At 34.4% G+C, this 12379-nt stretch overlaps 2 protein-coding genes across 12 annotated transcripts in view; one reads left to right on the plus strand and one right to left on the minus strand.

The window, feature by feature from the left end:
• The window catches only part of LOC132698999 (mucin-2-like), a 475159-nt gene that overhangs the window by 183784 nt on the left and 278996 nt on the right, over window positions 1-12379 (plus strand). The window lies entirely within an intron of this gene.
• LOC132699000 (uncharacterized) overlaps window positions 1-12379 on the minus strand; it is a 72551-nt gene that overhangs the window by 46702 nt on the left and 13470 nt on the right. For all 11 annotated transcript variants that reach the window (XR_009618460.1, XR_009618458.1, XR_009618459.1 and 8 more), the window contains one exon: window positions 2551-2982. Coding sequence is in view for 7 of the 11 variants with exons in the window: in XM_060665380.1 (XP_060521363.1) it covers window positions 2551-2982 (432 nt within the window). In the remaining 4 variants the exon portion in view is untranslated. The remainder of the gene's footprint in view (window positions 1-2550; window positions 2983-12379) is intronic.

The raw sequence follows: 12379 nt of genomic DNA on the forward strand, positions 1-12379 counted from the left end.
ATGAAATCTAATCGCACAAAAAGAGGTGTATGCTGTAGGTAAATAATCGAAATGGATTTTTGACACTCTCGATTGGGACGATGGAGAAAAATATGATAGAACTATAGCAGAATTTGTCCGTAGTAAATATTCATCTGACGTCCAACTAAAAAAACAAACCTTGTTGATTCAACATCTAATCGACAACTATAATGACACTATAACACTTCTACAGAAAAATGAACAAAATATTAAAAAACAGACAATTTTGAATATAATTCAAATAATACTATTCCCGACATTACTACATTTATTACAGCTCAAAATACACTAATGCAAATAATTATAAATTGCCAAAGTTCTATAACATTTTTGGATAATTTAGAAGATGCCATTTCATTTGCCAAATTCAACAAATTACATCCTGCAGTAATATTGGCGGCTGAATTAACAATTAATCCTTTGCCAAAGTTCCACGGCATTATTACAAGGAGTTCTGTGCACGTGATTTTTTATGTGTCCCCAAAAGAAAAACCCATTAAAGTTAAGACGGGGCTATTGGCTCGCCAATCCATAGTCCCCTCGTTCCCTATCCAACCTCTGAGATATTCCATGTTAAGAAAATTTTTAAATTGTGAGGAGGGGCACCGTCTTGCTGCCATATAATCAGCGCTGATCTTCTATATATTGTTCTATTTAATACTAAATGAGTTGCAAATAATGATCTCCAGTTAACTTTTGATCTATAAATATCGGACTCAAAATATGCTCACCTAGGAGCATATTTTGGGTACCCTGGTGTTTTTATTTCGTGTATTTGTCTAGAATTATTTAAAGACCAATATCGCGTAGTTTGTCTATTACAACCCTTTCATGTAGTGAACGAACTTAACAGTTCATAAAATATTTCTCAAAAAATTGTTATTCTCATTAAATCTAAAAAATAAATAATAAAATTGTTCTGCACTTAGTTTTTAAGTTTTACGAAATTTAAATGATCCCAATATGTTTGCCTTATTTTCTTCAATTAAAACCGTTTACCTTTTTAGCATTTAATACCGTTTATACCATTTTCTGCAAATTTCTTTGTCAGCTTTAGAAATATCTGTTTTTAAAGAGCTCGGCGCTCTGGATAAAGTCTAATATACTGACGACGTGCTGCGGTTGCACTTTTATTATTCAGACAGTATACTCGAAGCATATGACTTGGACAATAATTCAACCATCAACGTTGTTACAAACATAAGCATATTTTTATCCGTCAGTTATCTTTGAAATTATATAAATATTTTCTATTTTTGCCGATTTGTCAAAAACGAGTGGCCTAAAATGCAAAGTGTGTTACATTGTTGTAATCGGAATAAGATATTCTATTAAACACATATATAATATACAGGGTGTTCCCTTTAAAATATATGATGTAGGCCCATATATCAGAAAAGTGATAGTATTTTGTTTTATACATGGCTACTAACCCTACATTTCGTTTTTTTGTTTACCTTGATATCTCTAAAAACAAAAAGGTTCCAACCAATTAACATGTTATCAAGATAAATTGACCGCACGGTACCGTAGCAATTGAGGCATAATGTTGATGTTCACCTTTCGTTACTTGCTATGTACAATCTTGCCTGTCATATGCCATCGATTTGGCAAGTGTGTCAGGGGTAATGAGGCGTGCAGAACACATAAAATAATAGTGAGAATAATTTCCTAAACTAAATTTATTGACGTTCGCATCTCTATATATTTTGGTCAGTGAAACTTTATAATAAACTTCCCACTGAGGTTAAAAAAATACAAAAAAATTGTGGCTTTAAAAATAATACAGCAAAAAAATTTTTTTAAGCTATAGTTGAATATCTAAATTGCAACGCACCCGAGCTTATGCCTTAATTATCTATTTAATTTTGGCATACTTATTTTATTTTTTGTATGCTTGACAATATCCAAATTGTTAATTTTTTTAAATATATATTTGTATGTTTTCACGTATTGATTCACGGATGAAAAAATGTGATAATAATATATGACGGGATACGATCCGTTCGTTTGGTGAACTCCGACTGGAATTCTACTAAGATTTTTTTATATGACATGTTAAAAGTTCATGGAAATAAAAATTGGTCCATTGGCTACTCCAAAATCCTTATTTTGATAAAAATAATCCATTACTATAGAAATGTGAACTTCGGGTAAATTTATGGAAATTGCCCGTACAAACCAAGTGTCAAGTGATACCAGAACACTAAAAAAACAATATTACTATAAAAACCAAATATACACAACGAGCACTGTTGCAGAATATAAAACAATGCAAGGAATGCCGTCACAAATTCGCCAAAGCTTTCTGTCGCCTTAAAATTTTGATAGTATGCTTTAACGATAAAATGGCACCGAATTAAGTGAAAAAAGCTGCAAAAGCGAATGTTGCAAACAAGCCCATTGGCGGGCACATTAATCCCATTTAATTATTGATCGACGCCCAAGTATTTTTATTTTTTGTAGATTAACAGAAAATTCAAACGAAACCATAGTCCGGTGACCAGAAAAACTACCGTCGCAACTTACCGCAGAGGGCGGCCGCCAGATTGCGATCTTTCGTTTTGGCCCGACTCACACAGCTGCCATTTAAATTATTCTTGATTACAGCGGGCGGTTCTGCAGGTACGAATCTTATATCCGGCATCGATTCTTCTAGTACTTTCTGCCTCGCCTCTTCGTCCCGGTCGTGCCTTTTTTTGCTCTTCAATTTTACAAGCGCACTGGGCACAGCGCTTGTCCTGTCCAACAAGTCCGAGTCCGTGTCCGAATTGCTAAACTCGATTAGGTCGATTTTCGAGTCTTCTCGATGCGCCGCTAAAATTTGATTGTTGAGGAGCGACGCGGTGGACGTGCTAGGAACTGGTTCCGGAGGTTTTCCGCAGCGTCCAAGTGACTGCGGTGGACTGTGATATTTGGTGGTAGTGGGTTGCAGGACGGGACCGACGTCTGCGCTCCCAGCTGAAACGTTTTAGGACGTTTAGAGACGCGAACAACGTAACGGGGTGACTTCTTTAAACTAAGTTTACGCTACTCGAGTTATAAATCATTATTAAACTGCACCACTTAATGGTATTAGCAGTAATCCATAGACATAGTATTGTATCTATGATCCAGTGAGAAAAATTGTGCAATTACGTTATTCCATGACATCTTTTTTTAGTACATTACTGGATGTCACAGTCACAAATTTACACGAAATCGCCATTTGATAGATTAAAAAGGTTGAAATTTTGTTGGGAAAAATGCCGTGTTTTGAGAGAAAACATGAAAAATGATGCCTCTTCGTTCAATACAGTATTTTTGGACGGGACTTGAATATTTAGTAAAGGCGTGTCTAGAAAAAGCTGGTACCAATAGTTTGGAAAGAATATGGTGAAGGAGTTCGTTATATAATTTATAAGCTGGCTTTAACAATGGCTTCGTGGAGTATGTCAGTCTTATTTTTAAATGGGGCTGTAAATCAATGAAGACCGAAAATTTTGAAAGGTGATTTATATTTTTTCTATGCGAAAAGTGGACTTTTTGTAACCTATAAACAGATAAAAATTTTACTTTCATACCCACGGAAACTCTCATTTCTTCATTACCAATATATATACCAATATGCTTTGGGAAAAACTGACTTATGTATTTTTTTTTACTTTAAAATCTTGGAATGGAAGTTAGTGAAGCAACACTTGCCAGAAAAACTGCATAGCTAGTTCCTAAGTATTTTTCTTTGAATATGAAATAATTTCAAAATACAATCTTTTAAGAATGGACAAATTAACATTGGCAAATGCCAATCCCGTTTTGCTGCTTCTGCCTTCTCATTGCCAATTTAATGCGATAGAGATGATTTGGTCAGATTGTAAAATAATACTTCTGATGCAGTATTAATACCACTTTGTTCTACGTTTCACCCGAAAAACTGAAAAACTATTATAGGCTCACAGACGATAAATGAAGCTTGGGAAAGGGTAAAGTCAATCCAAGCATTTAATATTTTCCCAGTTATCGACACCCATTGTAAAATTGAAAAAAAAAGACGATAACGATTTGATAAAAATTAAATATGATTTTGCTTCATCGCTTTTTAATAAATCTATAAAACGCTATATGGTTTTATAATGTCTTCTTAAATAATTTTTATTACTTATTCTTATTAAAACAAAAGTATTATCTGAATTTGAAATTGTAATTAACATAAAATAAAATAAAAATTACAAAATATAATTTTAGCTGTTTAACACAGTAACATAACGTAACATCACATAGTAACACATTCTTTCTTCCCACACCAACAACTAATATTTTAAGAATTTTTCCTATTTTCTGAATGTGTTCCAAATACAATGCTGGAAACGACTTTGACTTTTATTCACAATCTATTACTAAGGTGAAAAAGTTATTGCCCCGTTAACTATAATTATTAATTTCAGTCTTCTCCCAGTTTCATCATATCACCATTACTTGCAATGCCTCTGTAACTATTTAATACTTTGTACTACAACCTACCTGTCAGTTGGGTTTCATGCCTGTTAGGTTGACTTTTTTAGATAAATAAATAAATAAAAGAGGCCATAATTATAAATTGTGAGGAAAGTCCTTTTTTCTGCCAACGCTATCCTACTTTTTAGTTTCAAGTACATGCAATATTACTCTAACAGGTTTTTTATAAAATATAATATTTTTTTCTAGTCCCGTCTGTAAAATACCTAATTACCCACCGATCTAGCGTGCGGGAAGGGTCACTTTACCGTCAGTTTCGTTTCCCATGAATTCGAGCCGGATTTGGGAGCAATCGGATGTTTTCGGAGATATTTCCCACGCTTTGAATTTCGACGTTTGTCAATTCCGTCATCAGTGAATGTATTCGTGTTGTTTTTCGAAAATGTACCCAAAAACTAACGGTCGTAGAAAAAGTATAGTATGCAACACGTTCGGTAAACTTTTTCACTCACTCGTTTATTAAAAACTCGCTCCAGTTATGTACAATGATTTCTACGTAATAAGGATAGGACACCGTGAGATCTACGATGTCAGCATTTGGCCACGATGGTGCTATGAAGAGACCGTGAGATTCACATCGTCAGCTTTTCGGATATGAACCTATAAAGTCTTAGTTTTAAGTAATATGATTATTCTTGTTGTAACTGCTGCTGCAGAAACTCTTAATTTTCGATTGTATTTTGAAAATAAAGTTTTTAAAAAGTCAACTCGTCTTCGCTTGAACATAATTGGCGCAGTCGGTAGGATTGTGCCCTCGGAATTCGGAAAACGAAAAAGCAGAGACAATTCGTGTGTGTACGTCGCATCGTGCGGAAAAGTGACACTTACCGAATTAGGCTACCCTGAGGAGTGGTTTCAACCGCTACAGCGCAATCCAAAGAACTTGTTGGCGAACCCAGAGAAGACTCTCGTAGGCAGTGTGCAACAAAGGATCAGGGAAGGGAAAACCGTAAGTGCGATTTTTTCTTTTCGCCCCTTTAAGATCCCCCGTTACGGCTTTTAATAGGGATAATTTTAAGCAAGACGTATCGGACGTCAAGTAGTTAGGGAAACAATTTTTTTTTAATCGATCAATTTTTGATGTTAAATTGTGAATGAGAAACAAGCTGCGAATATTTCAAAGCATTAAGTAGTGACGTAGAATCTGAAATTAGTGAAATTTTCAAAAATCTAACCTTTAGTGAAAGAAAAATATCAAAAAAAATGACAGACCAAGTAAATTGGAATTTATTTAAATCAAAATTGCAAAACATTCAACCTTACGAAGGTGATAGCAATACCTTAAATAAGTTTATCAACAGATGCGAATGCTTAATTAATGGTTACGCTTCCCTTGCAAATTCGGAATTAAATAAACATATTTTTGAATGTATCCAGGAAAAACTGGTAGGCAGAGCCGCAGTTCTAGTAGGTAATCGCACAGAAATTAGTGAATGGAAGAATTAGTTAGGACTAGGCCCAATAAAAACGAACACTTGATAAATTTTGGAAGTAGACTTCAATTATTAAGGAGCGACATTGCACAGCGTATAAGTAACGAGTCTAAATATACACCGGAAGAAAAGCTTTCATATATTAAACATTATGATCAAACCGCCCTAAATACATTTATCGCAGGGTGCACAGGCGTCTTAAAAAACAATATGCATTTAAAAACACCGCAAAGTTTCGAAGACGCCATGGCATATGTAAATGAATTCAAAAATTTTGAAAGATTGTATGGGACTCTGAACAAGCCTTATAAATTTCAAAAACCGAACTTCCGAAATTTAAACAGTGCACCGACAAATCAACATCTTCAAAATTTTTATCAAAGACCGTTTAGCAATAATGCGTTTGTACCACCCAAGCTCACTCAATTTCCAAATCAGCAATTTAGTAACCCCGCACAATTTGGTAACTTAACGCGATTCGGTCAACAACCTTTTAATCAAAATTACTTTAAGCCCCCACAAAAAATGTTTCCAACTGGCCCAGTTGACGTAAGGCCCAGACAACTACCCCCTCAAAAACACTTTACCAACTTAATTGAAATAAACGTATCTTCGTATAACCCCCTTCCTTACTTGCAAATTAACTCTTTAAATATTAAATTATTAATAGACACTAGTAGTAATAGATCAGTATTAAAACCTATTATTGCTGAACAATATTTTTCGAATTGTATTTATAATACACAAAATACTATAAAAACAGCCGTAGGCAGCCAAAATACTCAATTTGAAGCTACTATACCTCTACTTACAGAGTTTGGTATCGATTACGAAATCGATTTTATCCTTTTCGATTTTCACGACTTTTTCGATGGCGTTATTGGATTAACTGATTTGATGAAAATGAATATAAATATTGACTTAAATAACAAAATACTTTCGATTAAAACAATTCAAATTCCTTTTGAGTTCCGCGAACCCGCAGATTCAAAATTTTCATTTTCGATAAACTCTCATGAGAAAATTATTAAGAATTTGCCAGTTAACGTTTTTGAAGGCGATATTTTAGTACCACCTACTGAAATAAATAACTTGTTTATTCCTAGAACCCTATCCCATGCGAGAAACGGATTCGCACCCGTTGAAATACAAAACCACACCGATAAAACCATTAACACGACCTTGTTGCAACCAATTCCCGTAGAATCGTTTATATAGGAAGCATTCGAAATATATTCTTTCGAAACCATAAAAAAATTCGATAAAAATAAATATTTTCAAAATTCTCCCTCAAAAATCGATATAACCAAATTAATACGGCTATCCCACATGATCTCAGAAGAGCAGCAATCAATCAATAATTATGCGATGAATTTAAAGACATTTTCTATAAACCAGGCGACGCGCTAACATTTACATCCAAAATTCGACACGAGATAAAAACCACTGACGAAGTTCCGGTACACACAAAATCATATCGTTACCCGTAAGCCCATAAAGAGGAAATAAGGAAACAAATAAATGAAATGTTAGGGAAAGGTATAATCCGTCCTTCAACGAGCCCTTGGAGCCCTCCCGTTTGGATCGTTCCAAAAAAAATCGATGCCTCAAACGTACAAAAGTGGCGCGTCGTAATAGATTATCGTAAATTAAACCTTAAAACAATCAACGATCGATACCCCATTCCAAACATTTCTGATATACTAGATAAGTTAGGACGATCACAATACTTTTCGGCTTTAGACCTAGCGAGCGGTTTTCACCAGATCGAGATGGCACAAAATTCGATAGAAAAAACAGCGTTTTCCGTGGAAAACGGACATTATGAATATCTACGAATGCCATTTGGCTTGAAAAATGCGCCGAGTACTTTCCAACGCGTTATGGACGAGGTCCTTAAAGACCTTCAGAATAAAATTTGTATGGTCTATATGGACGACATAATTATTTTTAGTACAGGCTTGCAGGAACACATTCAAAATTTGCGCCTTGTATTTTCGAAATTACGCGATGCAAAATTAAAAATCCAACTGGACAAATGCGAGTTCCTAAGAAAAGAAATCGAATTTTTAGGGCACGTAGTGACGCCAGAAGGCATCAAACCAAACCCGAAAAAGATCGAGGCCATTCAAAAATTCGCGATACCTCGTACAAAAAAAAATTAAACAATTTTTAGGCTTGCTCGGATATTATCGTAAATTTATACAAAATTTTGCGAAGATCACCAAACCATTAACTCAATGTCTAAAGAAAAACCAGAAAGAATTTGTGAATTGTTTCCAACATTGTAAAAATATACTAACATCAGAACCAGTACTTGCGTACCCCGATTTTACCAAACCTTTCGAATTAACAACTGATGCATCAAATTATGCTATTGGAGCAATATTATCGCAAAATGGTCACCCAATTAGTTATGCATAGAGAACGTTAAACCCCGCGGAAATAAACTATTCGACCATCGAGAAGGAACTGCTAGCAATTGTATTTGGTTGTAAATACTTTAGACCATATTGGTTTGGACAAAAGTTCTCTGTCCTCACGGACTATAAACCTCTAATCTGGCTTTCAAGTTTAAAAGAAACAAATAGTCGCTTAATTCGCTGGCGCCTCAAACTCGAAGAGTTTGATTGTATTTTACAATATCAAAAAGGAAAGAAAAACCAAGCCGCAGACGCACTTTCGCGAAACCCCGTAGATACTAGCGAAAACATTGACCTTAACGCCTTGGAAACTTTACCTACGACTAATGAACTCGGTGACGCGAACGAAACTATAGAGAAATTCTTGGAAAATGCCGAATAATTACCTGAATTAAATCCGGACGAATTAGAATCAATTTTAGGCAACAATTCCCAAAAGAAAATAAATATTTTGTCAGACATTATTCTGCGACCCGCTCAATATTCACAAAATCAACCGCCACGAAAATCCAATTTTTAACATTCCCTTTACAGAAAGAATATTGAATATTTATAAAAATCAAATAATTGTAGCCGAAGGAGATATTAATCGAATCCAATGTCAATTTTCAAATATTATCAATAACACTAGAATTTTAGTAGTATTTCCAAAACTTGAACGATATCGAGCGGTTTGTAAACATTTGTGATACTTGCCAAAAAACAAATACGACAGAAATCCCCCTGTCATTAAATTTAGTCTAACACCTATGACATCTAAACCATTCGAACAAATTCATATTGACTCTTTTAAAATGGACAACCAAATATTTTTAACCATTCTTGACGCCTTTTCTAGATACGGTCAAGCGTATTCTCTTAAAAGTCTGACAGGAACAGCTGTCATTGATTGCCTCCTAACTTTTGTATCACGCCATGGTTTACCTTTAAAAATCACGTCAGAACGTGGAACGGAGTTTAAAAATAAAGACATAGAGGACTTTTGCAAATTGTATAAAATTGCGTTGCATTAAACCACTTCAAAGAACAGTAACTCTAACTCCCCCGTGGAACGTTTTCATTATTCTATAATTGAAGCATATCGATGTCTTAAAGAGGAACATAAACAATACAACCCGGAACAAATCGTAAAACGCGCTTTATTAGGATATAATAACTCCATACACAGTGTCACGAAATTTACACCTTTTGAAATAATCAAAGGTCATATAAATGACACAAATCCTTTTGACATTAGTGACCAAGTGACAATTTCGGACTATGTTCAAAAACAGTTCGAAAAAGGTTTATCAATTAATTTCGGAAAATAATCAAAAAACAAAAGAAAAAAATAATTGATAAAAGAAACAAAGAACGCGAGGACCCCCTGAATTTCGATACTGACAAACCGGTCTACATTCGTACTAAGTTACGTAATAAAGCTTTACCTAAATTTAAGAAAACTACTCTAAAAAATCAAACAACCTATAAAATTAAAACCAATTCGGAAACGTATCAAAAATTCTGCCAAACGACCAAAATCTAAACAAAAATTAAATTCGCAGGAAAATGAACCTCCCGAGGATCCTAGTGGCATCGGCGTTAGCAACCCTAGTCCTTCGACGAGTAAATAGCGAAGATGTTCAACTAATTCCCTTGAAAACTTTAAACTCTCAAATATCTTTATCGAAACGGTTGATTGATAATTATAACTTAACGATTTCGACTCTATTTCGTAACCAAAACCAACTAGAGAAAGCAATGGATATATTAAAAGGATCTGTTGATAACACGATCAATAATCTTCAGTTATATATTACCTTTCAAAGTGTTTTATCCCAAATTTTACTTGACTGTCAAAACTCGATAAATTTTCTGGATAATTTAGAGAACGCAAGTGTGTTTGCACACACTAATGCTTTACACAATTCAATATTTTCTGTTTTGGAAATTCAGAAAATGATCGATTATTTAAAATCAATTTATGATATAAACGAATTACCAAAATTTAATAACACGTTATCTTATTACCAATTTTTAGGTACTCAAGTAACATTTACAGAGAGTAAAATAATTTTTGCTATTCAGTTCCCTATTTTAAGGCTTAAATATTTTTGTTTCCATCACCTGTTTCCTGTTATCCAAAATAACACGATAATTATTCCAAAATACCCCTATGTCGCACGAAAAAAAGAAGATATGCATTTCAAAGAGACCTGCTGTTCCGAAATCGAGCATACTTTCTACTGCCACGAAAACTACAACTCGAAGGATGAATGCACGATTCAATTGCTTGAAAATCAGCCTATAAGCAACTGCCGAAAACACCATATCGAATTAATACAACCTCTTGCGGAGCAAGTAACGCAAGAAAAGGTGCTTGTATTACCTGTTAAAAATACATTGGTATTTGCTAAGTGTAAAATTGATCGATACCTTAAGATCATATTCCAACACTTATAGAAATTCCAGCTGCTTGTCAAATTACCTTGGGCAAGAAAAATTATTACAACAATGCCAAAATTATGAAACGAAAGCCTTTGCTTTTACCTGAAGTCTATATAGAAGAATTTAAACCAATTACGTCACACAGATTAGCGAATATCAGTCAAATTAACTTGCAAGACCTATATCAATTAAAACAGATAACAAATGAACTACAACCGATTGAAGAAATTGGCCAGCCTATGTCTACAAGTTTAATAACTAATATTATTGTTATTATATTTTTTCTAGCGGTCATTGCAGCCCTAATGATCGTTTTTAGAAAGAAACCTCTACCGAAATGTCAACATAATCAATCCGAACCCAATAAATCCAATCAGCCGGAGCAAACTCATTCCATTATGTTTGCTTCTTGAGGAGGGAGGAGTTATTTACAAGGTCTACGTAATAAGGATAGGACACCATGAGATCTACGATGTCAGCATTTGGCCACGATGGTACTATGAAGAGACCGTGAGATTCACATCGTCAGCTTTTCGGATATGAACCTATAAAGTCTTAGTTTTAAGTAATATGATTATTCTTGTTGTAACTGCTGCTGCAGAAACTCTTAATTTTCGATTTTATTTTGAAAATAAAGTTTTTAAAAAGTCACCTCGTCTTCGCTTGAACAAAATTCTCCGCTCGTGTCAAATAAACTCGTGAGTCAAATGCCGTTTACCGTACTTGTTGCATAATATACTATTATCGAAATTAAATTTGGCCTGACTTTGAAATAATATCAGTATTACTTAAAACAACCCGATTTTTTTCGATCATACCTAACTACCTAACTAAATGAGTTTTGGTAATAAAATGAAAGAAAACTTTTTCAAAGAAACTTCCACACTACTGTAATACTTTTTATAAAACTTCTGGATTCCTCCTGCGTCGGTTTTTGTTGAGTCGAACTAGCTAACATTTCGCCAATCATCCTGTTGGCTTCTTCAGAGCTTGACTGAAACTGGCTCGCGTTTTACTCTGCTTTTATATTGTTTGAGGGGGGCGAAGCTAAATGAGGGGCATAAACACCGTCTCGGATGACTGTATCCCATATTGATGACTGTATGTGCTGATAGTACAGATTCTCGGATTTTAATATATCTGAAATGATGGTTTCAGGAAAAGGAACTTTAGTAAAAAAGGGATTCTACATAGAAACTAACCAGAATATCTTCTGGATCTAATGTAATGCGTTTTATTTGTTCAATGAAGTAAAAGGAATTGAGTACGAAACTGTCAGTTTTTTCTGTAATGGGTTTTAATAAATAATATGTTGGTGCTGACAATAGGTAGGGGTAATCCTGGTTTGTGAATCTTTGGAAGTCCGTAGAGACGAGGAATTTTAGAGTCATGAGGGGTAACAGATTTTTTCACGAAGTCTGATAGAGAGGAAGCTTTAATAATAGATTTAAGGTTCCGTCCCATAGATGACATAGGTTCTTTTTTAAGTTGACGATATGATCAGTCTGTAAGCATACCTTGAATCTTTTCCTGATATTCATTTCTGTTCATGACCACCGTAGCATTTCCTTTATCTGCTTT

This window comes from Cylas formicarius, unplaced genomic scaffold (genome assembly GCF_029955315.1).
Source record: "Cylas formicarius isolate icCylForm1 unplaced genomic scaffold, icCylForm1.1 PGA_scaffold_3__17_contigs__length_32017465, whole genome shotgun sequence".
Lineage (NCBI taxonomy): Eukaryota > Metazoa > Arthropoda > Insecta > Coleoptera > Brentidae > Cylas > Cylas formicarius.